This window comes from Protopterus annectens, chromosome 8.part0, assembly GCF_019279795.1.
Source record: "Protopterus annectens isolate FY-2018-M chromosome 8.part0, PAN1.0, whole genome shotgun sequence".
NCBI classification, from domain to species: domain Eukaryota; kingdom Metazoa; phylum Chordata; order Ceratodontiformes; family Protopteridae; genus Protopterus; species Protopterus annectens.
In genome coordinates, this window is record NC_056741.1 from 1807294849 (window position 1) to 1807322505 (window position 27657).

The 27657-nt window shown below is 37.9% G+C and overlaps 1 protein-coding gene across 1 annotated transcript in view; it reads left to right on the plus strand.

Moving 5' to 3' along the window:
- Positions 1–27657, plus strand: part of HYDIN (HYDIN axonemal central pair apparatus protein) — a 6673197-nt gene that overhangs the window by 3373959 nt on the left and 3271581 nt on the right. Inside the window, exon 37 of the mRNA XM_044079523.1 lies at positions 4151–4306. Coding sequence (XP_043935458.1) covers positions 4151–4306 — 156 coding nt within the window. The remainder of the gene's footprint in view (positions 1–4150; positions 4307–27657) is intronic.

Below are 27657 nucleotides of genomic sequence, written 5' to 3' on the forward strand. Positions count from 1 at the left end.
AGGGACCAGGTTGAGGAAATCCTGAAGAGGTGGAGATATGCCCTAGAGAGGAGAGGAATGAAGGTGAGCAGGACTAAGACAAAATATGGGTGTGTGAATGAGAGGGAGGATAGAGGAATGGTGAGGATGCAGGGAGTAGAGTTGGCAAAGGTGGATGAGTTTAAGTACTTGGGATCAACAGTTCAGAGTAATGGTGAGTGTAGAAGAGAGGTGAAGAAGAGAGTACAGGCAGGGTGGAATGGGTGGAGAAGAGTGTCAGGAGTGATTTGTGACAGACTGGTACCAGTAAGAGTGAAAGGGAAGGTCTGCAAGAGGGTGGTGAGACCAGCTATGTTGTATGTGTTGGAGACGGTGACACTGACAAAAAGGCAGGAGTCAGAGCTGGAAGTGGCAGAGTTAAAGATGTTAAGATTTGCACTGGGTGTGACAAGGATGGACAGGATTAGGAATCAGTATATTAGAGGGTCAGCTCAGGTTGGACGGTTTGGAGACAAAGAGAGGCAAGATTGCATTGGTTTGGACATATGCTGAGGAGGGATGATGGGTATATTGGGAAAAGGATGCTAAGGATGGAGCTGCCAGGTAAGAGGAAAAGAGGAAGGCCTAAGATAAAGTTTATGGATGTGGTGAGAGAGGACATGCAGGCGGTTGGTGTGACAGAGCAATATGCAGAGGACAGGAAGAAATATAAACAGATGATCTGCTGTGGCAGCCCCTAATGGGAACAGCCAAAAGAGAAGAAGAAGTTTTCTTTGTTGTTACCTCCCTTATATACTGGCAGAAGAGTATCACAGACTATTGCTTCTTCAGCAAAATAATGCATTTGTATATATTAAACATGCCAGTTCCATTTTACTTAATATGTGAAAAATGCAAGAGACTATTATTTTTAGTAGTGTATTTATGTAAACAATGTTTCTTTCAAGCTGGGCTGTATAAAAACATTGTTTTTATAGCTGACCAGGATATTTCATTTTTATGAGAAAGCAGATCATCTTTAAAACATTTTTCTATGACACTAGTGAGACTTGTTGGAAAAATTAGTTTTCTTTTTAGTTACCTCCCTTATATATATATATATATATATATATATATATATATATATATATATATATATATATATCCTTATATATATACATTTGTGATACTCTTCTGCCAGTATATAAGGGAGGTAACAAGAAAGAAAACTTCTTCTTCTCTTTCGGCTGTTCCCATTAGGGTCGCCACAGTGGATCATCTGTTTCCATTTCTTCCTGTCCTCTGCATATTGCTCTGTCACACCAACCGCCTGCAGGTCCTCTCTCACCACATCCATAAACCTTATCTTAGGCCTTCCTCTTTTCCTCTTACCTGGCAGCTCCATCCTTAGCATCCTTTTCCCAATATACCCATCATTCCTCCTCAGCACATGCCCAAACCAACGCAATCTCGCCTCTCTGATATATATATATATATATATATATATATATATATATATATATATATATATATATATACTGTCTCCACCAATCCCCTTCCGCACTTGCCTGCTTTAATAGTTACCTATCTGGCAGGGAACAATCTGTCAAATGGCTCTCATCCTCCTCACCTTTCCTTCTCATCTCCACTGGTGTTCCCCAAGGCTCCATCTTGGGACCCCTTTTGTTTAACATCTTCACCAATGATCTTTACACCTCATGCAAAGAATCCTCCCTTATTCAGTATGCCAACGACTCCACACTTATATCCATCTCAAATAATATTCCTGAACTATACTCCCTGACCCAACAGGCCCTACTATCCACTGAACAATGGCTTTCTCACAACCTATTGATCCTAAATCCCAAAAAGACCAAACTCCTGCTTTTCCTTCCTCGTTCTCTTTCTCATCACAAAACCTCCTTTTTTATTACATCTTCTAACAATACAACTATCCAACCTGACACCCACACAAACCTCCTATGGGTCATTATCGATGACGAACTAAAGTTCAGCCTACACATACTCCAGTGTATAAAAAAAAAAAAAAACAGAAACTAGGTCTGCTATATCGGAAAAAAAAATTCCTAACCCCTAAATCTAGACTTACCCTGGGCCAGGCACTCCTCCTCCCCTCCCTCTTATACGCCGCCCCAGTTCTTACCAATATCCAGGCCTCCACTCTAAACAAACTCCAACAGACTTACCATAAAATAGCCAGATTCATTACTAGCTCCCCATACAACTCACACCACTGCATTTCTTTAAACTCTCTTCAATGGATTGAACTTCCCCAATTTCTGCTATCTTATCAATTTCATATACTACACTCTATTCTTTATAAACCCTCCTTCTATCCATCTCTATCTTCCTTAGTCTCCATCTACATCCTATCCCGGACCTTTCGTACTTCTAACCAACAATTACTTGATGTCTACCACCCAAAAAGGTCAGTAGGCAAACTACTCTACAAATACTCCCTTGCCCATGCTTGGAACAAACTTTCCCTTGACTTACGTTCAATCTCCCACACCACACACTTTAAAAATGAACTAAAAGCTTATTTTCTAAATTCCAGAACCTGCCCTTGCCATGACCTTACCTAGTCTTCCTTCCCTTTATGTACCCTCAAAGGACCATACTTAGTACCTCATTACACCTCTCTCTCCAATGTGTCTACTATGCATTTGCATAATTTTATACAAACAAAAAATGTTTATTGTTGACCTATTGAACTATATCAATGTAAAATTGTTACTTAGCTTCTTCTTTAACTTTATGCATGTAACCCAACATGTGTGAATATTTTTGCTATAACTGCTGTTATATCAATATTGTTTAAAATTGTACTTGTTTAAAATGTACTACTGGAGCTTTTCTCCTCGAGTCTCCACTGAAAATGGGCCACAAGCCCAGTTGGACAAACCCGGTTAACAAATGCCAATAAATAAATAAATAAAATATACTGGCACAACAATATCACAGAGTACTGCTTACATAGCAAAAGAGAGCATTTTGTGGATATTAAGCAGTCTCAATTCCATTTTGTTTAATATGTGAAAGATGCAAGAGACTGTTATATTTAACATTTTATTTATGGAAACAATGTTTCTTTCGAGCTGGGCTCCATAGAGGCATTGTTTTTTTATGGCTGATCAGGGTATTTCATTTGTTATAAGAAAGTGAGAAAGCAGGTACCCTAAAGCATCAAAAGGAATGTACAGTAGACTCCCTCTTATCTGGTCTCGCTGGGACCAGACCTTAGGTTGGATAGATGAATTGCTGGTTACTCAGAAAAAGCATACAAAATAGCATTTATATGTTATAAATCAGCTAGACTAACAGGATTTGTGTTAGTATGCATTTTCTAATGAATATGAAGTGTAAAACTCATATGTCTGTCATTTAGCCCAGAGCGGGAGAAAATGTTGTTCTTCTCTGTTGTCTTTTGCTAGGGCTATGACAGAAATTTGGTGGCTGGTTAAAGAGGAGGACAATTAAAGAGATGCCGGATTAGAGGGAGTCTACTGTACAAGGGCTGGAATAGCAACTGTGGCAGCATTCAACTATGTGCACCAAAGGATATTTTTCAGACTGGCAAATGTAAAACAGTCCAGATCTGTCTAAGTTGTATTCTGACATTCATTTGCAAGCTGACACCTTCTCTGAGACTGCAGCTCTGTAAGGTTTGTTCCCAAACTTATAACAGCACACAAAAATATAAGGGCCTTGTAGTCAAGAGTGGAAAAGTCACTGATCAATCTTTGTGCTATTATTTTGCTGTTGCATTAGTCCCAGTGAAAGATAATATCCCTTCCATCTGAGCTGTGTGCAAGGTATCTGCGTGTGGTCTTTGTATTTCTTGTACTCTCTCTTATTTCCACACAGAGAAGCTGTGCCACAGTGACCTACAGTACACTTGCTCATGTCATGCCATTCCACCATGCAGGAACTACATAGTGCTGCATCATCTGCATTTCTTCATGTAACAGTGAAGCAGCTGGGCATGATGCCCCATAGTACTGTAAGACAGATACATTTACTAAGGTCCTGCCACTGCCCATAGTTATTAGCCAGCAGCTAGGAAACTATACCCAGTATATAAGCAGAGCAAATGGTCAGTACTGTATCAGTATTTTTAAGTATTTACACTAGCCTTTTGCATTGATTCTCTTTCTAAATTCCTCATCAGGTTTAAGAGTCGTGGATGAAGATGATCATCTTTCTGAGTTCAGTGAAAAGCAAGAAGTTCTGGCAGCCATTTCTACCCCAAATATTGGTGCATCTCCTAGACCAGACAAGAAGAGTATAGATGGGGAAGATGAAACTGAAAAGCTACATGAGCCAGGTAACTGAATATATTAATACATATAGAATTAGATACTTTTGATGAAGTCATATGTGAGCTGTTCAGAAGTATCATCTTTTTACCCATGACTCATTCCAGTCAGTTACACAGTAGACTTAAATGAGATAAGGAGAAAAAAAAGTTGCAGTGTTACAACATATAGTAAGAATATTGAATAGAACAGCTGCGGGGTAACAGTATGACATGTTTAAGAAAAAAAAATATTGCACTGCATGCCTGCATGCTTTATAAAGATAATTTCATTTTCTTATCAAATGTTTACATTATTACATTGTTAAAGTGGTATAGTGACTATGTGTGTGTGTGTGTGTGTGTGTGTGTGTGTGTGTGTGTGTGTGTGTGTGTGTGTGTGTGTGTGTGTGTATATATATATATATATATATATATATATATATGGGTCTGCTGTTTGTCAAAAAATCACTTTATCGACAAACAGAAAGTCGAGCCACTTAAGCGAAAGTGCACTTCAACAAAAGTGCACTTTCACAAAAGCTGATTCACCGAAGCACAGTACAGTGGGGATAAGGAAACATATCCTTTTCCCCACAATAGTGCGATCTTGGAGTAAGTATATTTAAGTAGCGGGTTGTGGGGTGCATGGGGACTTGCCCTCCTGCAAAACTTTGTAATATTTATTTTATGTTTTTTTCTGATTCGTTGAATCGGCTTTCACGAAAATTCATTTTTGCTTAAGTGGGCTCAACTTTCTGTCAACAAAGTGATTTTTCGACAAACAGAAGTAGACCCATATCTATATATATATATATATATATATATATATATATATATATATACATACACATACATATGTGTGTATCTGTGTGTATCTCTGTGTGTGTGTGTGTGTGTGTGTGTATATATATATATATATATATATATATATATAATATGTATGTGTGTGTGTGTGTATACATATATATATATATATATATATATATATATATATATATATATATATCCCTATCAGATGATCGAGTTTTCAGAAAGTCTAAATTCATATGGTTGGGATCATATGATCAAGTTTCCGAAAACTTGAACATCAAAAAAGAAAAAAAGCACAAAAATCTAACCTTTTTTTTACATTTTTGCATGGGGGCAAGCCCACCTGTGCCCCCCCAAGTCCAACATTGCACTATAGTGAGAAACAGAGTAATTTTCCCAGTCCGCACCATATTGCGATCTCCATTCAAAACTTTTGAGTTTTCAAAAACTTAATTGTATGGTCCCAACTATATGGTGCTCTCCACACCCTTTGCAAGTTATATATACCAACTCTGACATCGCACTACAGTGAGATAAAGGGTAAATTTCTCAATCTACACAATACCGCAATCATTCAAAACCTTCAAGTTTTCAAAAGCTCAGTTATATGGTCCTGTCCATATGAATTTTGAGTTTCTGAAAACTCGATCATCTGATAGGGATCCATATATTTAGAGAGAGAGCACAAATTAAATTTTTTCTTAGTAAAAAATCACATTCACATTTAGAATTTATTATTTGCTAAAACCTTGTAGATTGATTGTATTACAGACAAAAACATATATTGTAATCTAGAAAAATGTTGCTTAAACAAAAATAATCAGTGACTGAATAATGAATAATTACAAATCAAAATAGTAATCATAACTTGGCAGCCCTTAATTTTAAGATACTAGGCATGGAAATGTTAGTATTTAAAATGTAGTAGCACTAACAATATACCTTCTAACATGAAAACATGTTAAACATTTTATTTTCTTTGTACTAGAAAAGGTGCCCATGCCACAGAGGTGGTGTGGAAGGGGAAGGCATGGGAGACAACACTGGAATACTGGGAGGCTTTGATAGGTAAAACTAAATGCTACAGTTAAACCAGGATTAAATAAATTAAATGATAGCATTTCTATGACTAGCATCTTAAAATTAAGGGTCGCCAAGTTATAATTACTATTTCTGTATTTCTGTTTTTTTTTAATTGCTGAACAGTATAATCAGATGACATGATGTTTGATCACATAACTGTATCTAGCTTCTAAATTTGTTTGCTGTATGTTTCCGATTCAAAGTCCTATATAGTCAAATATATACTGTTTGAAAATAACACACCTGGATCCAGACAGATTTTCAGTTATTGCCCACTCTTTTATAGCTGAAAGCAAGACCACTAATGGCAGACTGTCATACCTCTCAACTTATTTGCTGAAGAATTTTGGACAAAGCTAAAAAATAATAGGGTGGGGGAAGACAAAGGACCAAATTCAGGGATATTTTATAAATACTACACCAATTAATTTATAAAACCTGTTGTTCTATTAACTTTTTATCAAAATACATTTTCAGAACAGTAAGACCATGAAACTGTGATGTTTGGCATTATTGACTAACTGTAATCCTCAGTGATTTACTGAAAATCAAACATTTTTGAGGGACAGGGCAAAAATGTGTGGCAAAATCAAGAACAGTCTGCAAAATCAATGGCAGTTGAGAGCGGTATGAAGACTCTACTGATTTCTTCTCCAAATTAAGTTAGGTGACCACCCACATTTTCTTATAGCTACAATGTGTATCCCACCCCTTCATCAATAAACACCCTATGTAGTATATTACATGATGAAAAAAAAACACAAATGAGTCTAGGTGACCTAAACGTGTACTAAAATGAACTATACAAACCACAGATGAATATGTAAAGAGGATACTGGCCTTTAACTGCCTCTTGCAATTAGTAAAAGAAGAAACCTGGAATTATGCAGGTTATAGCTCCACCATTGATATTCTTAATGACAGATTTAGGCTGTGTGGCAGGGTATGTAGTCACCTCCTCTTTTCTTAATGTGGTCATTTCCTGATGAAAAAAAAAGTATGTAATTCAATAATTATTTACTGAGCGTCACAAAGCAGCACACTCCTCGTTCCTCTCAGCTGTAGTATTTTTGTACATTCTGATTCAGTCACAGTTTTTAGTAGAAGCATTTTGTTTGTGTGTGCACATGCATGTGTGTATTTAGTGTTACCTAATCAATCTATTTGACTCCTGCTTTTGCTTTGCCTAGCATGCTCCTCAATGGATTATATGATTGGAGGAGCAATTAGAATGATCAGATGACTCAGAGACTGAGTTCTACTTGGCAATATCAGTCTATGTGGAGGTGAAAAAATTAAAATAACAGATTTCATTGCTGTTATTACATTAATAACAATCAAGTGCTGTATGTTGTGGCATGGCTAGTCTCTCTGCATATTATTTGGTCTGCACTAGGTCACACTAGAGTCCTGCCGACTTGCCGGTTAAGTCAACCACAACAAATAGTTAAGTAATATATATTAACTGAAATTTAGGACCTCAACAAAGGTTTGAAATTGAAATAGAACTAAAAAAAAACAGTTTTATTTTAGCATTCACAAACTATGTATTTCTTACTACTATGCACTGAATTTCAGCTGTTCTACCCCACACTCCATCAGGTGCATCTTGGATTTGTCTCATTTGATTGGCAACAAAGCTTAGAGGTTTAAGTGTCTGAACTACTATCAAAATGCTAGGGAGTTTTATCATATCACCATAAGTCTAATTTCACTGTCACGCTCCACTTGCATTTTGCACGAGTTTGAAAAAAAAATCACTTAACCAGAACAGTATTCTCATATTGTTACTGAAAAGTGTACTATGTATCTAAAGAGTTATACCTGCTTAGCAAATGAATAAAATTCTATATACATATGTTTGTATTAAAGTGTATGCCCCAAAAGTGGACACGGTCTTAGCTCATCTCAGATGAAATGCCTTTTTTTGCCGATGATGCCAGTGTTAGTGTCACTGATGCAAGGCAACAATCCTGCATAATCAGCAGGGCAAGCAAAAGATAATAAGCACAACTGCAGAAAAGGTTATGTTAAAGCACATTTTCTGAAGCTGTACATGGATAGTCTGATGTGTAGTGAACATTTATTAGAGGGAAAAGTTTTTTTCTTATATTTAAGCCCTGCTTCCATCTTATGTACTATTCCTTCTTCCTGTGGTATTATCTTGCATTTGGTACAAAAAAAAAAACAGAACAGTCTTAATACAGCTATAGATTAGCACTCACTGTACTCACTTTTTCCCCTACTGGATTTGTTTAATGTCATAAATACATCATTTCTTGCTTGGTCTTTGGAGGCTTCTGTGCAGTATGTGCACATGTATAAAATAAGGCTGTATAGTTCACACTTTTGTCAGTTAATATGAGGTGGGGACTGTAGATGTGCTGCTTGTTACTGCTTTGACCTTAGTTAAGGGTTCAGTTCCTCTCATATTTGTTAGCTAAGATATAAATGTTTTATTCTCAGATAAAGAAGTAAGTTACATTTAGATTAAAGAGTGAAGGCTGCTTTGAGAAAAGAGTGGCTCTTCATTTCCCTTTCATTTTATGCAGACGATTGTGGTCCTGAAGGGTTGCTTTTGCTTTGTTTAATGCAGTACCCCTAGTCAGTGGAAGAGGTAAAGGCAGCCATGTTCACCTGGGCTTTTCGCAAATTCATTTCTCATACTTAGTAAATCCACTGCTCTATCAGCTTTGTTTCACAACAGTGGCATGTGGTTTGTATTAATTAGTGCAGTTTACAATGTACTTTGTTTCCATGTGGAAAAGGAATATGCATTTATACAATATTATTTACATTTTGCTTGTAACACCCTTTCCTATGGTTTAATGCTACGGGCAAAATGCACATGTAGCAGTTCTATAGTTGCATGCCACTAATCCAAAATAAGTTTATATTGTGGTACTGTTTAGACTCACACACTTGTTTTGCACAATGCAGAAATTATTCTGCAGTGATGTGTAAGGAGAGAGTACAGCTCTTGTCATGTTATATCATAAGTAGGCTGATCATCCCAGCTTCACAGATGGTTGAATACTGATCAACAAGTTGATTATATTTATCAAAGTGTGAAAACAGAAACAGTAAAAAAAGGGTCACTGAAGCTGCCAGTTTGGATAAAATTCAGTCACTGGCTAGTAATTACACTGCACGGATACTAGCAAAAAAAAAAATGGAGAACTTCAGAGAAAATCAACCAGAAAAAGAAGAAATAACTGTGGCTGGGAAGACTCCTGCCGCTGTTAAGCAAAAAACAGTTTAAGTTTCAGTTTGGAGTCAGGAAATGGCTTTCAATAATTGTGAGGAAAAAATAAATCAGATGTACTTAGAGGTGTTTAAAAGAAATTAAACACTGAAGGAACATATCCACTCAAACAGCTGTTAAGTTTCGGTAAAGTACTGCATGTTTACTTCTGTGTATGTAAGCCAGGGCATTCGGTTAGTTTGCTGATCTTCCTCCATCCCTTACTTGCTACCAGGACTTGCGTTTTCACTAAACAGTGCCTAAATTTATTTAATGATGTATCAGGATTCAAGTTGCTAGCTTGAACCTGATTTGATTTGATTTGATTTAATATAACTTGATTTATTGATTTCATGATTCAGAGACTGCCTTAGCTAAGCAGAAATGCTACACTATCCTATCACAAGAAAAGAAGGTCCCATAGTATAGTTTGCAAAATAATTGAGCTAATAATTTTTGTAAGTAACTGATTTTTAATTAAACTGCTTTTCACTGCAGCACGGTATGTTGTCTTTTCCTTGCATCTGTATCCTGATTTACCATTTAACCTCGGTGTCAAAATAAGAACCCGAAATAATACCCCACTTTAAACTATTAATGTTTAGAAGGTTACTGAAGGGAATGAGAAAGTAACTGTAAGTAAAACAGTTGTTAATATTTGGATAAAATATTTTATGATGTAAGTTGCATCTTATATCTCAAAGAAGTTTTTGCATGGTGTGCAGTCAGGGGTATTTTAAATGTGAGGTAGAGAGTCTTACCCAGGACTAGTGCACATGCTAAAGATGATAAAACAAGCAAGTTTTTAGTTGTAAAATCTGCAGAAGATGAAGGCTTTTCAGAAGCAAACTAAACATGATATGCTGCTATCTTCTTGTGATCTTGGGCTGCTGAGGTGAGTGTGAAAGTTTATTGATATGTGTAGAATTAAGACAGTAATTTCCCCTGTTTATACAAAAGTGGATATCTAAATTAATGTCCTTTCTTTAAGGTGTAGAGAGGCTTCAGATGTAAGACAAAGTAATGCAAGGCATGATAACTGCTAAGATATTTGCATCTGCAAAGTTGAGTTTTTTTTCCCATTAGTAAATGCTCTCAAGAGACAAAGTCTGCAGCCACAGTTAGTTGAGAAGTCAGTACAATGTGTTCTAAATTAACTTGTAAAAGATTCTTTCATGCATTTGCAAAAATGGTAGCTGTTTTCCTTCCCTCAATGCTGACAGGGTTTTCTTAGAGACAAGTTCTCTGTGGGTGCAAGCAATTAGTCCTTAGAGATCTGAGCATTCTGCGCACTCTTTGTTGAGAGAAATATAAAATTTAAAGGTACAGTGGCAAACAGGTCAATGAAAAATAAGTTTTGAAAATGTGTGAAGTAAATGAGAAGTAGTAGCCTTACCAGCAGTCTTAATACATTTAATAGAACAGTGCACATCTTTAGTTTATTTAAATGTATCCAGTATACTTTTCTTATTGTTAAATGTTAATATTTATTTAAGGCATGCAAGGTATATTTCACATTTGGGAGGGACTAGAGATAAAAGAATAGATAGCGATTGGAGTTTGTGGGAACACAGATTGTTACACGTGCTTCAGCATGGGTAACTTTAGTTTTTGATTAAGTAGTACCTGTCGGTACAACTCTTGATTTAGGGCAACTGCTTTTATCTGGAGGGATAGACTTCATTTTGTGATGTACATAGTTTTGTGTGTGTGCTGTAAGTTAAAGAGAGATGAGGGTTCTGAAAATGTATTTAGTTTTTTTGTTTGAGTGTTTTCATTGCAACAAAAGGTCATAAAATGTGACATAGGTTCAAATGGAGATGAGAAGAAGTAACTGTTTAAAATATCAACCTACAAAACACTGTCTGCATGTAAGCCAAAAGTTAGAAATATGCATTTAAAAGAACTGCCAAGTATAATGGATGTGAGAAATACCTTTCAAACATAATGGCTACTGTGTCTATGTTTTCATGGAATGTAAATGTCCTTACAGGTATAGGAAAATAGTACTGAATTATATTAAGAAATAAAGAGTAGAAATAACAATATTGCATAACACACATCTGGATAGAAATGAGCATATACATTTGAAAACTCCAGGATTTCTGGATCAACATGTCAAAATATTAGGGACAAATGAACTAATGCTGATTGCTAAAGGAATTCCAATAGTGATTAAAGTGGGGGGACAGAACAGTGATGGTGAATTGTGGTAGTAAGGGACTGTTGGCAAGGGAAAAGGATAATATCCCCCAAGGTACAATACTTTGCTTAGACTGGATAGAATTTATATTTCACAAGACCAAGTGCATTTAATTAAAAACTTCAACACACATCCAGTAACTATTTCAGACCATGCACTGATAAAGATGCAGTGTAATGAAGTGAAAATGAGACACTGGTGCTTTCCTATGTGTTAAAAAGAGAGAAATTTAAGGAATGGGTAGTGGAAGTTATTTAAGAGTTATAAGTGAAGATAGACATTTCTTCAAAAGAGATAGCTAGTGAGTGGGAGGCAGTGTCAATGGTGTTTAAAAATAGGAAAGAAATAAAAGATAAAGTTATGGGAAAACAGTAATAGGAATTTAGAGGGACTGACAATGTTTAAGGTATTGCAGAATAAGGGGGATATGACAAAGCAAGAAGTGAAGCAGTTGCAGAGGTCTGAAGGGAAGATAAGAGAGTATTTGGGTTATATGCACGAGTTTAGAATGGATACTGTTAAGCAACTACTTTTGATAATCTCAGAGCTCAAAACCTTTTTAGCAAAATTACTTTGGCAATAGAAAGTAGAAAGGGTTGTCAGCAAATTTAAGGAACCTTTGACAACAAAAATTGCCAGAGATCTTGTAGAGATATTAGAGACATTCCAGAAATTTTAAGATTTTTTTTAAAGCAAGGGAATGTGGAAACCAAGAAGAGCCACACATGGAAATATTAGTGGAAGGCTTGATTATGCCAGTGTTAGAGGAAACTGTGGTTCAGCATTTAATAGCTAAGACAGGAAGAGATAAGATAAAAATGGTGATGAATAATTGGTTCAACATTTAATAGCTAAGACAAGAAGATATGAGATAAAAATGGTGATGAATAATCAATAAACATTGAAGTCTCAGGGAACAGATGTGACAGGAAGAGAAAGTGATAAGGATCTGGAAGGTTTTGTTTAACAGTATTTTAAAAAAATGGGGAAGAGAGCCCAGCATCTTAAAAAAAAGCTTTGGTGGCTGTATTACCTTACAAGAGTAAAGACCTCCAAACCCAGCTTTATATAGACTCATTTCAATTTTAAAACATGATTATATTAGCTCAGAAAATGGCAAAGCTGTTGCCCAAATGTATATATATGGATCAGTGTTGTTTTGTGGAGGAGAGGCAAGCATTTAACTGCATTAATAGAACAGTGATGATGCAGAGGGAAACAGAATTTAAGAAAATACTTCTCTTGTTATTGCGTGTTGATGCAAAGAAAGCATTCAACAGAGTCTGCTTGGATTTTGATTAATTGATAATTAATTAGGAGGATATATGAAGTGTCAGAGTAAAGGTGGGAGGTTTCCTCTCTGAGAAGCTATGTTTTTTAAAGACCTCTATTAAATTATCATTTAAGACACAGGCAATCATTCATTAATATAAAAGAAAACAAACCACATTATCATATTTCTGGTTATGTACATTATGAATCACATACGTTCTTTTTTATAACTATCATTAGTCCTATATTACATATATTGTTCAATTCTTGCCGTCACTTAAACTTTGCTTCTCCTCCAGAACATTATTCTGCATGTATCGTTTTTAATATTTCAAACAATTTCCATTTATTTCTTTGTGATTTGCTCCTTCCTTTTTCTAAAGATCCCACTTTTATGTGTTATATCTCTGTTACAATATTCAATACCACAAATACAGTTGGTTTAAAGTTTGATTTCCATTTTCTCGTAATTGCTTTATTGGCAGCACCAGAAATAACTTTAACAAAGCCTTACTATGTCTAGGCAATTCAGATCATTTGTCCCAGTCCAAAAGAATATTTTCCTTAGTTACACCCATTTGCTCACCTAATATTTCTGAGTACTCTGTATGGAATTTTTAAAGTCTACCAGCTCATTACAGTTCCAAAACATATGTTCCCCATTACCTCTTTCTTCACTATCATACCTCCAACATTTGCCATCCACCTGAGGAAAAATTTGTTGAAGTCTGCTTGGGGTATAAAAATACCTATGGAAACATTTCCAGGAAAATCCTAAACCTTCTATACTTTGTTGTATGTTTGGGAGCCATACATATATCCTCTCATTGCTCCCTTGCAATTTGCTTATTCAGTCTCTCTTCACAATATTTGCTAAACTCTTCTGATCGATTTTTATAGGGCTCATGCAATATTTTATATACCTTACTAATTATCCCTTTAACAGCAGCCTCTGTTTTAGATTCAGCTAAGAACTCTTTCACTTAAGATTCCCCTATCCCTTTCTCTTTACTTATATTCTGATTTCAGTCCCTATCAGGCTGCAGTCCAAATATCTGTTTGGCCTCATCCCATTCTATTACCTTTCTCTGTCTAGTTATTTGCTGCCAACACCTTGGTTTCTTCCCCAGTTTTCTCAAATAAATTCCAGCGACCACTTGCCTCTTCTCTGGACCATTTCTTGCAGTCATCTTTATCTGCAAAATCTCCTTTCTCCATTCTCATATTGGCTTAGTTCTCAGAATACATTCTAAAACTTTATGAATGTAATATTCTGTATGACTGTTATTCCCCTCAAGGGTTTACATCCAAAATCCACCTCTCTCCTTATTACTTGAATATCATCCCCTGCTTCATCATCATCCCTTTCCACTTTGAATTATAACTTTCTGCTTGTGTTTTAATATATAAATCAGTCACTAACTCCTCCTTAATCCAAAGAAAGCAAACAACTCTAATTTCTTCCCATATCACTTACCCATGATGAACATTCCTTTAAAATCACACCTCTAAACAATACATCACTTAAAGTAGTGTCCCATGCAAAACTGCTGAGGACTACAATAGATCACAACCTGAACTATAACCTCCACATACATAGCAAATATAAAAAATAAATAACCAGTAATACTATATATAGCCAAAAACTTCCTTACTCCTTCTACTAGAGTCACTCTTTCCACTACATGCCTACAACTCTCTATTATAAGGTTCTCCCTACTTGACTAACCTTCAAGCCCCTAAACTTTAAACTAGAGCAGTGTAACAAGGTAGCTACATCTGCGGCTAACACAAGTTACAGAACACATCACTCGTGTGCACTAAAAACTCTTAAATTGGCAAGAATTATCTCACCAAGTAAATTGCACTCTATTTTTCTTAACACACAGAACTATATTTAAACCCACTTCTTGCCCAGCTATAAGTGTAATTTTCCACCACTACCTCCAAAACTGTCACCTTCAATGTTCTGACAAACATCAACTTGTCTTCTATATGCCTTACAAAGATTGTGGTTAAAGTCTGTACTTGCACTGTGTAGCAAAGATCTGGAATATGATCTCTGCACCAATCAGGGCAATACATAGCATTCATTTATTTAAGCTGCAAATAAAAGAAAACTCCTGTCCGACTCCTAGCTTAGTACGTGCTGGTGTCCTGGTTAAAAAATTCAGCTACTCCTTCTCTAATACCTGTATATACTCTATTTCTCCTTTTCATTGTTTTTATTTCTCTTACTCCTATTCTTACTCTTATCCTTGCTTTTGCTCTTTATTTCTTTCTTCTCCAATGTCTGTTCCATTTGCTACCTCAAACAGATACTCTCCTCACCTTACTCTCCTCTTCCTTATCCACTGTTTGAATGTTCCATTCTAATATTTGCTTTAGGAATGAGTAATCAACTTTTGAACGTATAATATCAACATGTTTTAATGATGCTTAACACTATTTCATTTTATTTTATTTTAATAATGACACGTATATTAATCTATATGTTATATGTCTATTAGTATTTGAATTAATCTGGGTATTTACACTATATTGTATTATTTATGTCAGTTGTGATCTGTGTATATGTATTTTCTTATGTTCCTCATATTGATCACTGCTGCAGTTGCCTTAGCTATATGGATTATATTCTGCCAAGGATATAACAGCCAGCCAACATCCACAGCTTCAGGGCACCTTCCATGTGCCCAAATTGTCTGGCAGCTCTAGCTGAACTGACTAAAGACAAGTTTGGGTGTGAAGCTCTTCAGAGCTTTACTGCTGTGACCAATACACTCTTCTGAGCTTTTCTGTGATCAACTGTTGGCCTGTGTTTTCCCTTGCTATTCAGGTAAGTTTCCTATATGGAAAAAACTTCCATGCTCTTAATTCTACTGTTGTTTTATTACATTCTTCTCAAGAAAAGTGTTTTTAAAGCTTGGAGTGTTGTGTTTTAGTGGACTGTATTGAGACTGTAACATATTTTTAAACAAAGCACTCATTTATTCTTTCAGTTTAAAAGTAGTGTAAAGCAACTGAATACATTTTTTCTGTGGAGAAATTGTGCTTGTTTTTCTTTTGCGAGGCTGGCATAGTGTTTCAGAGTGCTTTTTACATTGTTTTTCCTGTCAACAAAATTATTTTTTGTGGTCTAGTAGTGTATACTTTTTTGTGGTCTAGTAGTGTATACTGGCAATTGCTGCTCCTGTTCCCCAGGAAAGAGGCACCATTTTTGTCTTGACCATGAAACAGACTAATGATTCAACAGTCTGACCTTCTTCCAGCCGCAAAAAAGAAAAAAATTAGCAAACAACCTTGGCCATCACAGCAGGCTAGTAATTTGCCACAGGTGGGTGAATCTACTTTGGCCATTTGTTGTACCTCAGACCACTAATCTTTCACCCTGGATCACTTTGGTGTGGCACCCACAGCCACTGTGGACCAGGAGTTAGCCACATCCTCTGCGGCTGTTGTAGTCGCCTCAGTAGACAAGGGAGAGTCACTCTTGCTGGTCCTTGGTCCTATGAGAGGAAACAGGAAGGTCTCCCTGTTCCATCAGATTGCCTGGGAAGTTTTTGCCAGTAATGACATGGTTGGCTAAGACACAGAAAACCTTGCAAGTATCTACTTCTCAAATTTCTTTGGCTAGATGTAGTTTACTGGTTTGGCTTAGGGTTTAATTTAGACTATTGATCCTTCTTATAAAGTAGTTTCTGAAAGAAGAATTCCTCTTTTTCTGAAGAGATTCAGGTGTGATGAAAGGGGCAAGCTGATCCATGGAATATCAATGATTTTTTCAGCCCTCCTTTTCCAAATTGTCCAAATGAGCTTTTATTGCCTCTTCCATTTTTTGCAAAAATACAGGATAAACAGTCTTATCAAAATTAAAATCAACATATGTTTAAGAAGAAATGGCAAGGATGATCCAAAAAGAAAACTCAGATCTTCCGCAATCAAGGACAGACCAGCAAGTCTGAATGACCCCCCTCATCCTGACCCCTTTTTACTTCCAGAAAGTTTGGATCTCTGTTTTTCTCTTTAGAAACAGATTGTTTCAGACAAATGGGTTCTGAAATTCATTCATCAAGGTTACAGATGACAGTGGGGAAAATAGGGAGTCATTCCTCATCCTCCATATCAGACTCTTATGTTTCTTCCTGTCCTTCATTACATGCTGTTCCAAGGAGTGATAGAACCAATTCCTTCTTTTCGAGTGGGGAAGCGTTTTTATTCAAGAATGTTCCTACTGCCAGTGAAAGAAAATACTTGGAGTGAAAGAAGATACTTGGAGACCAGTTGTATATCTTCCTTCCCTAAACCTGTTTGTGATAATGTCCAAAGTTAAAATGATGTCACTTCACAATCCATTCATCTCTTCTTCCTATTTCAAGTTTCCTGGTAACAGGAGACTAATAAGAATGTTTATCATCACATCCCTATTCATCCAGACTTCAGACATTTTTTAAGGTTCTGTGTGTCTGGATCACATTATCAGTTCTCTGCCTTACCTTTTGGACTATCCACTGCACCAAGAGTGTTCCCAAAGTGTCTAGCTCCAGTTATTATAGCTCATTGCAGGCTATAGGGTGTCCACATTTTCCCACATTTAGATGACTTGCTTATCTTTTGCAGAATCTTTTTCAAATTGTTAGGAATCTTTCTCCTGGATTAGCTTCTACACAAGGCTGGATTCCATGAGAACATTCGAAAGTCTTTTTGACTCCTTCACAAAGGATTGTGTTCTTGCAATGTCAGTTCAAAGAGATTTTTTTCCATATGAAAAAATAGATATTTATATAGATCAGTTTCTAAGGTTTTCCTCTCAGACTTCGGTCACTGCGAGGGAATACCTTCATAATATCCCTGGCAAGACTCCACATGAGAAAGATACAGTAGTATCCAAAATCTCTTTGGTCCCAGCATCAACACCCTTTATCTTGGTTCCCTATTAAAAGACTGAAGACGCGCATCTTGGTCGAATTTAAAAGCCTGAAACTGCAAAATATAGAAGCGGCTGTTTTCGGCACTGTAGTGCAGTCTCTGAGTTGGTATATTTAAGTAGGGGGGGTGTGGCGGGCTAAGCTCCCCACTTAATGTAATGTTTGAAGTGTTTTATTTAAATTTTTTTTTGTTGGAACAGCGATTTATTTCCTTAGGAAAACAAATCACTGTTCTGACCATTCAAAATTGTAAGCTTTCGCTTACATAGGGTCGATTAATCACTGTTTGCTTTTTTACGCATTCGGTGATCTAATATAGACCCTTTATCTTTTCAAATTCCAGTACTGGTATTTGTCAGAGTAAAGCTCTTATGGTGGAGACAGCAGATATCCTTAAAGCCAGGTGTCCCATTCTTCCTCCATACTCAAAAGCAGTCAATCACCACAGACACTTTGGACTTTGCTTGGGGAGCAGTTTCAGAAGGAATAAAAGTCCATGGAGTGCGGGGCACCAAAGACAGATGCAAGCACATAAATATCAAGGAGTTGGTTGCCCTGATCCAAGGCACTAAACTCTCTGAACCGTCTTTGGTCCCTGGGACCTCTTGAAGTAGTTACAGGCGCTACCACAGTCATGTGTTACATCAGCAAGCAAGGAGGAACCTGTTCATACCCTTCTTTGCAAGACTAGCCATGTTAGTTTGGGGCATAGCTTCACAACGCATTCTCATTCTTTAGGTATTCCTCATTCCGTCAGAGCAAAACTGTGTAGCAGACAAGCTGAGCAAGACCAGGGTTGACCCTCATGTATGGAAACTAGATCAGGAGGTCTTCCAAGACTTTATCCATCTTTGGGGAGTTCCTCAAATTAGACCTCTTTGTCTCCTCTCTGTTCAATCAGCTGGCAAGATTCTGTTCCAGGCCTCCATGCAAGAAGACCTGGAAAGACAGATGCATTTTCCTTTCCTTGGAGAGGAATGTTCCTGTATGCTTTTCCACCATTACCACTAATATCAAGGGTACTTCTGAAGATTCAGAAGGAATCCCCCAAGATCATTGTACTGACTCCCTTCTGGCCCAGGCAACCATGGTTCTCCCTTCTTTTAGAAATGACCAGGGACTGTTATTACATAGCTTCCTCATAGACTGGACCTAGTCACACAAGAACAGGGGTGTTTGATACATCCCAACATCAGTCATCTTCAGTGTACTGTCTGGATGATAGGGTCTTGTTTCCTTTTAGGCACCTATTTACCGAGAATCTGCAGCTGGTACTAATAGAGGCAAGAAAGCCTAATACTAGAAAATCTTATTTTAGCAAATTCAAAAGGTTTTCTAGTTGGTGCTAGCAACATAACCAGCACCCATTTAGGGCTAGTTGCTTGCTGGTTTTATTATATTTGTATGAGTTATATTTATTATTGTTTATTATATTTGTGAGTTAGTATCCTTTGTCCTTCTTATTCCTCTATCAAGGTTTACATATTGGCCATTTCAGCATGTCTGCCCATGGATCCTCCTTTTTCAAGACAGTCTCATGTCAAAATGTTTTTGAAAGGGATTTTGCATAAGAGGTCTCCAAGAAAACTGTCTGCCTGTCCTTGGGATCTTAATTTTATGTTAGAGAAAGTAACCCTTGCTCCATTTAAACCAACTAATCTGGATGAATTGAGGTTCTTAACATGGAGAACAGTTTTACTGATTGCTCTGACTTCTGCTAAAAGGGCATCTAAGTTGCAATTTCTTCTGTGTCTAATGTGGTGTTTGAGTTTACTTTACGCCAAACTGTCTATTTCCCTGTTTTATTTCCTGAACCTAAAAATGAGTGAGAAGGGATAACTCCATACCTTAAATGTCTGCAGACAACTTTGGTCCTATCTTGACAGAAATAAATCTTTCAGATCTTCAGATCAATTTTTCATTTCTTGTGAAGGTAAATAGAATGGACAACTTGTGGCTTGGAAAGGGTTGCATTCTAGAAGTATTCTAGATGGTGCTGCTTGGTCCTCAGTACATACTTTTACAAAGCACTATAAGCTTGATTCCTTCTCTAGGTTTAGGTCAAGCTTTGATAGGACCATTCTCCAATGGCTCATGGGCTCATCTCCTTCCCCCTCTCAAATGTAGTTAGCTAAGGTAATCTACTTATATAGCTAAGACTAGTGAAGTAGTGATCAATATGATGAACATAGTATAGTTAAGTTGAACCTGCCATAACAGTAGATGTTCAAATGATCACTGCTGTGGTAGCCACTCCGCCCATCCTCCTCTGGGTTTTTTTGGTATGTTTCTTATGCCATGCTGTGGACATTTATTTTTTATTGTCCTTAGCAATGTCCTTTCAAGGCTCTGCTTCCCTCTGTCTGTTGGCAAGAAAGGTCTGAAGGGTTTCGTACCCAAACTCATCTTTTAGTCAGCTTAGCTCAAGCTGCCTGACAGTTTGCGAGCATGGAAGGTACCCTGAAGCTTTGCAAGCTGGCCAGCTCTTATATCCTTGGGGCAATATAACCCATAGACCTAAGGCTACTGCAGCAGTGATCATTTGAATATCTACTGTTTTGTTAAGTTCAGCTTACACAACTGTATTTTCTTTTGTTTGTGGAGCTTTTCTCCCCGGGCCTTCACTAAAAACATAAAATTATCCATTCGGACTTTCCCAGTAAACAAATGTCAGTGAATTAATAAATAAAGGTGATATATTGTTGGATACAATGTATGTGTGCATAAGGCAATAAGATTCAAACCTGGGTCCTTAGATTTTTTTTTTTTTTTACATCTTTTTACTCTTGTTGTCTGTCATCCATCAGCCCCCTCCTGGCAAATTGGCCCATTTGTAGGGTTGACCTTGAGGGATCATCATGTAGACCCCCATTGGGGGCAGTTCATATTTTTCCTTTTCTCCCTAGCTGTGTCTGCAAAGAACATCCTGATGTTTTGGCAAGGTATGTACGCTGCAAACATCTCCCTCCTTCCCCAGAGCACAAGTTGTGATCTTCTATGTCTCCACCAGGGAGATCATACAGCCCGGTGTGTCCATGAGTGACCATGCACCCTCCACACCCCTTCATTCTTTTTGTCTCTGGCTGTCTCCTCTAGTGCTGGAGACATGTATTTGAATCTAGGTTATCTGAGTTGCATTAAGAGCTCAAGTTCTCTAGATTTGGAGTTCTGTTTATTTTAATCGATATGCAAGAGCTTTGAATTAATCATCTGGATATTTCATAGTTTCATAGTTTCATAGTATAGTACTAGGCTATCTGCCCTGGGGCATTTGTAAGTCTAGCCATAGTGATGTGGCTTTTGCCACCCCATGAAATGGTACAAAAAATGTACAGAATAAATGTAGAATACTGTGCCTCTGTCTAGTAGTGACAGAGATGTGACCCCTGGGGTAAAATTACTATCTCCCATCCACTCATCAAGATTTCTCTTGAAGAGAGTCAGTGAGGGGATCTGACTAATACGAACTGGGATCTTGTTCCAAAGCATGGGAAGCCTCTGGGTTATGAATCTATCCCTCCAGCATGTCCTATTCATACTTGTGCCGAGGTTTAAGTCTTTAGCTCTCGTGGTCCTGATGGATTTGGATTTTTTGAGGTGGAGCATGTCCATCAGATCCTGATTGGACATGGCCTTGTACGTCAGGCAGAGATCACCTCTGAGCAGGCGGTATGCTACTGAATAGAGCTGAAGTTTCTTTAGTCTGGCAGAATAAGACATATGTTGGAGACCCTTGATCCTCTTGGTGAGGTACTTTTGTGGTCTCTCCAGCTGTTGCAAATGCCGGGTGAGGTACATACCAAATGGGGCATTGTACTCAATCATGGGTCTGATGAGGGAGGAGTATAGGGGTACAATGACATCCTTGGATCTGGATGTGAATCCCTTCTTGATGAGGTGTGCAAGGTAGAATGTTTTTCTAACCACTTTGGTAACGTGGGTGTCAAATGAGAGGTCACTGTCGACTTGGGTCCCTAGGTCTCTGATTACTTTTTCTGTACTCAGTGGGTTGCTGTCTATGTGATAATTTGTGGGTACTTTGTTTTTCCCAAAGGGGATGACTATACATTTTTTGGCATTTAGTTTAAGGCCGTGACTCCGGCACCAGTTGTCCGTTTCTGTGAGGCCTTTTTGTAGGATGTATGTTTCCGCTGGTGTATCGACTATGGCGCCTAGTTTGCAGTCATCTGCGAACTTTGTCAGCCACAGCCCTCCCATGTTTGCTTTAACATCTGAGAAATAAATGCCGAACAAGAGGGGTCCCAGGACAGATCCCTGTGGGATACCACTTGTGACTGGCTTTGAGTCTGACATTGCTCCAGCGATTTTAACTTCATGTGTTCTGTCCTTTAGCCAGTTTGAAACCCATCTAGTGACATAAGGGTTTACGTTTAAGCTGTTGAGCTTATCTATGATGCCTGAGTGGGGTATTGTGTCGAAGGCCTTAGCCAATTCCAGGTAGGCTGTATGGACTGCTTTGCCCTCGTCAATGGCTCTAGTGACTGTTTCGAAAAAGTCATCCAGGTTCAAAAGGCAGGATCTGCCCTTTACAAAGCCGAACTGGGTGGGGTCAAGTGTCTGTAGGTCCTCTATGTCTCTCTTTATGAGTTCCATAATGATTCTTTCCATAGCTTTGCAGACCAGGCTGGTTAAGCTTATGGGACGGTAGTTTCCAGGGTCTGTAGAGGCACCCCCTTTGTGGAGTGGGACCACTGTTGCTGTACGCCAGTGTTCAGGTACATATTCCGAAGTAAGGCTAAGGTTAAATAGCATTTTTATGTGTGGGTTTAGCTCCTCTTGGAGTTCACGTAACACGCAACCCGGGATACCGTCAGGTCCCATTGATGCTGTGTTTTTAGCTTTGTTTAGGGCAGTTCTCACTTGGACATCTGAGATGACAGGGAGATTACATTCAGCTGGGATAAGTATTTCTTCTTTTGGGGTGAGGGAGGGAGGGGAGAAATTTGCACTGAACCTGTCAGCCAGAATGTTGGCAATATCTGTGGGTTCAGTGTATTTTTTGTTGTTGTGAACCAACTCTGAGCATATCTGAGGGTTTCCGCCTAGGTTTCTAACATAGCTGAAGAAGGCTTTGTGGTTATCTTTAGTGTCCTTAGCGATTTTTCTCTCAAAGTTGGCCTTGGATGTTTTTATGAGAGAACGTAGTTTTCTGTTAATGTTGATCAGAGATGTCTTCCTTCATGGGATTTTGCTCTGACGTGCAGTAGCTTCCTTCTTTTGTTATACAATTTGTTAATGGCTGAGGTCCACCAGACAGGACGCTTGCCTTTGGTGGAGAGGGACTTGGATTTATTTGGGATTGCATGATCCATGCATTCTTGGAGATGTCCATAGAAAGCATTTGTGAAGGATTCGGCATTGTGGGATGTGGTATCCACTGGCATAGTGGGCTTAAAGGATACCATCTCAGTCTTAAGAAGAGTGAAGTCTGCTTTTGAGAAGTTTTTCACTGTGGTCTTTTGTGCTGGGGTGGAGGTGGGATATGTATATCCAGGGTGATTAGTTTGTGGTCAGATCTCACTAGTGAGGGGTATACTTCTGGTGTGGAGCATTTTGTCCCCATGTTTGTGATGATCAGGTCTAGTATATTATCTCCCCTAGTGGGAGAGGTGACTAGTTGTTCCAGTGCATTTGAATTTATAAATTCCAGGAACCTTTGGGCTAGGGTGTTAGGGCTAGAATAATGTACCCAATCTATGTTTGGGTAGTTGAAGTCTCCCAGTATGATGGTATTTTGTGATACATTCATATCCTCCAATGTCTTCAGGAAGGCTGAGTGGGGTTCTTGAGATTGGAGGGTGGTCTGTAACACCAGTATGATGGTATTTTGTGATACATTCATATCCTCCAATGTCTTCAGGAAGGCTGAGTGGGGTTCTTGAGATTGGAGGGTGGTCTGTAACATGATTGGAAAGGATATTTTTTATGATATTTTATTATGATTCCCGTGAGAATATTCCTAAAGATCTCAGAAATCATATGTGAAACCAACATTTATTAATTGTAATTGTTATAGTTTTTGGCTCCTCTGGGAAAGAAAGTATTTGTACATTGGTAAAATTTACAATTTGATAAATTAGTACAGCAGTGGAAAAACATCATGTTCCTTAATTTATATCTTATTAATACCATAGAAAAGAAGCATGCTTAAGTATTTTATATATTTTATTTTATTTATTTATTGCATTTGTTTACCAGGAAAGTCCACTGGGCCTAAAAGAAACCATTTTCAGTGGATGCCCGGGGAGAATAGCTCCGGCAAGAACACAGCAAAAAATATAACATTAATTGGTACATAAGTAGAAACGGTGTTACATATAGTGATTACAGTAATATATACATAAAAGCAGGAGTTTAGTTGGTTTGATTACAGCAATATATACAGTAATATATACATAAAAGAAGGATTCTATTTGGTTTGATTACAGTTATATATATATGTGTATGTATATATATATATATATATATATATATATATATATATAAATATATATATATATATATATATATACAGAATAGATACATAAAAGCAGGATGCCAGATGAATTCAGTCAGAGAGATTTTGCCAAAATCCCATGCCCGGTTAACTGTATCAAAGAAAGGGAGGAGGACAGTAGTGGTGCTGTATCCTGGTCTGAAACCATGCTGCGTGGGTGATAGAATTTGGCTTTAAAGCAGGTGGTTGAGAATTTGGCCATGGATACATTTTTTCCAGTATTTTAGAGATGGGTGAGAGAATTGCTATAAGCCAAAAGTTTGTGGTGTCTGTGTTGGTGCTGCCTTTGTGGAAGGGGAGAATGAATGCTTTTTACAGGATGTCTGGGACAAGGGATTCTTTAATCAATCTGTTAATGAGTATGCTGATGGGATAAGCTACAGAGTTTGCAGCTAGCTACAGGAAGTGTGGGGGTAGATTGTCAGGGTTCAGACTACAGGGTTTTAGCTTAAATAAAAGTTTTTTGTATTGTGGCGGTGGGAATGGGGAAGAATTTTAGGATGTAGTCAAGGGTAGGATTGTTTTCTGGGATGATTTGGTCATTAGCTGTCTTGTTGGTGGTGGTGTTAACTGTAGGAAAGGTTGTGGTTAGGTTAGCTGTAGTGTCAGTGAAATAGCAACTGAAGAGGGTGGCAAGTCCGGCAGGGGTTTTGTGTGGGTCACAGGATGGGTTGCTTTGAGAGTTTGGATGTAATAGTTGGTTGATGGAGGACCAGAATTTTTGGGGGATTATTTTTATGTTGGTTTTGTAGGTGTAGCTGTCAGGGGATACCAGACTTCCTGTGGAAGGGGAGCTGGGAAAGTTTACAAAGAAAGATTTGAGACAAGCTCTGCTCTCAGACCATACATTACAAGGCTTGAGGGACGTAGCTAGGGAAGTGCCTGATTCTCAGTGAAAAGGGGATTTTGTATCCTGGAACAAAGGGTTAGTGTACAGACAATGGACCCCTGAGGGAGGGATAGAGGGTGAGAGAATACAGCAGTTGGTAGTGCCCAGAGCCTACCATCTGGCACTTCTAGACATAGCCCATGACATTCCTTTTGCACATCATATGATCATAAAGCATACCAAGAGATGTATTATGCATAATTTTTATTGGCCTGGGATTGCAAGGGATGTAACAGGGTACTGCAGGACCTGTGAGCAGGTCCAAAAAGTAGGCAAGGTTGGAGACAAAGTCAAAGCTCCTTTGGTGCCTTTGCCAGTGATTGAGGACCCATTTAAGAGGTTAGCTATGGATATTGTAGGGCCTCTGAGTACCCCAAGTTCCACAGGGAAGAATTACATCCTATTGGTAATAGATTATGCTACCAGATACCCTGAGGCAGTGGCTCTGTCTTCCATCGAGACAGAGAAGGTGGCAAATGCTTGGCTAGAGATTTTCAGTAGGGTAGGTTTCCCAAGAGAAATAATGGATATGGTGCCAATTTTATGTCAGACCTGCTGGCTTGTCTGCGGAAGCACTGTGGGGTGAAGCACCTAAAGACTACCCCCTACAATCCCCAGACTAATGATCTGGTGGAGAGATTAAACTCTACACTAAAGACCATGCTAAAGGCTTTTGCAGCCCAGATTATGTGAGAGTGGGACAAATATTTGCCTCATCTGCTGTTTGCATACAGAGACGTACACAGAAATCCTTAGATTTTTCACCCTTTCATTTGTTATATGGGCATCGTGTGAGGGGACCTCTACCTTTGATTTGTGATGAGTGGGAGGGTGTGTGAATCTCACAAGGAGTCTGTTGTGACTATGTCCTAAACCTCAGAACAAGGCTTAGGAAGCTCATGGGCTTGGCCCAGGAGAACCTATCAGGAGAACAGCAGCAGAAAAAGGTCTACTATGACAGGAATACTCGAGCCAGAGAGCATGCTGTGGGGCAGCAGGTGATGGTTCTCATTCTTGTCAGACACAATAAGCTGCAGGCAGCTTGGGAGGGATCCTTCAAGGTGGTAAGGAAGGTCAGTAATGTTAAATACATGCTAGAACTGCTGGGCAGGAGGCAGGGGCACAAATTGTACCATGTTAACATGATGAAACATTACCATGACAGGGAGGCCCTTGCACTGAGTATTAGCAGTAGGAGGCAGGTGGAGTCTGAGAGGAATCTATGGCTACAGAGAGCCAGCGAGCAAAATCCCAAGTTACTATGGCGTAGCCTAGGGTTGCAGGCATATGATATGACAGTGCAACACTGTAATGGGGTCACAATGCAAAGGCAGATGGAATCTCAAGACAGGGTATGTAGTAATGTATTCCCAGATAGGCTCATTCTTCTCAAGCAACGTTTCTCAAGGGGCACTTGAAAAACTAGTCTGAGTGTTTGAAGGGGAAAGAGATTTTTTTTCCTCAAATATTTTTTTTTTATTTTCAATTAAAATAACATTTACATAATATTTTTAAATACCATTTTAAACAACTGTATACAATATTTACAATAGCCTGACTTTCAATTATATACACTGTACGTTATTAAATATAGAATTAACAGATCAGTTATCAGAGATACAATATTGATTATTGCAGAGTGTCCAACAAAGATATAACTTTCTTCCAAGGATTATTTATCAGTGGCCTGGGAAAGATTCGTAGTTCTTTGATTTTTATTTCCATTGATGCAGTTGTCTTCAGTAAAGTGTAGAATTCTTCCAAGATCGGGAGTGTATTTGAATTCCACCTTCTGGTTACACATTTTCTAGATATAGCAAGTATTGTCCATAACAAGTATATATTTGTCTTATTCAGGTAGGGACCTTCATTTACATTTAGTATAATCAATACTTTACTTAAGGTAAAGGATTCATTAAATAAAGCTTGTAAAAATGATTGATTCCATTCCAATATGATTTAATTTTATTACATTCATAAAAATATGAATCCAGTCTGCTTTATTTGACTTTTCACACCTCCAGCAAAAAAACATATGTAGTAGTACGGATCTTTTTAATTCTATCTGGTGTTAAAAATGTTCTATGTAAGTATTTCCAGTTAAATATTTTCCAGTATTGTGTGTTAGAGGTGTAATTAACTGATAGTAAGATGTTAGTTTTAATTTCTTCTGTTAACTGAAATGACTGACCTTTTGTTAAGAACTGCCAGTATGATGGTTTGGGAATTGTTTTACATGTTATTAACTCTTTATATAGATTTGAAATGGAATTTTTCTTTTCACAACTATTACATATAAATTCATACAGAAAACTTATTAGATTTGGAATTATCTTTAAATGAGGAATTTTTAATTAATCTGCATAAGTGTGTACATTAGAATGCTTTGTAAGGTTCACCAATCCTGTGTTGGAATACTGTAGGCAGTTTTT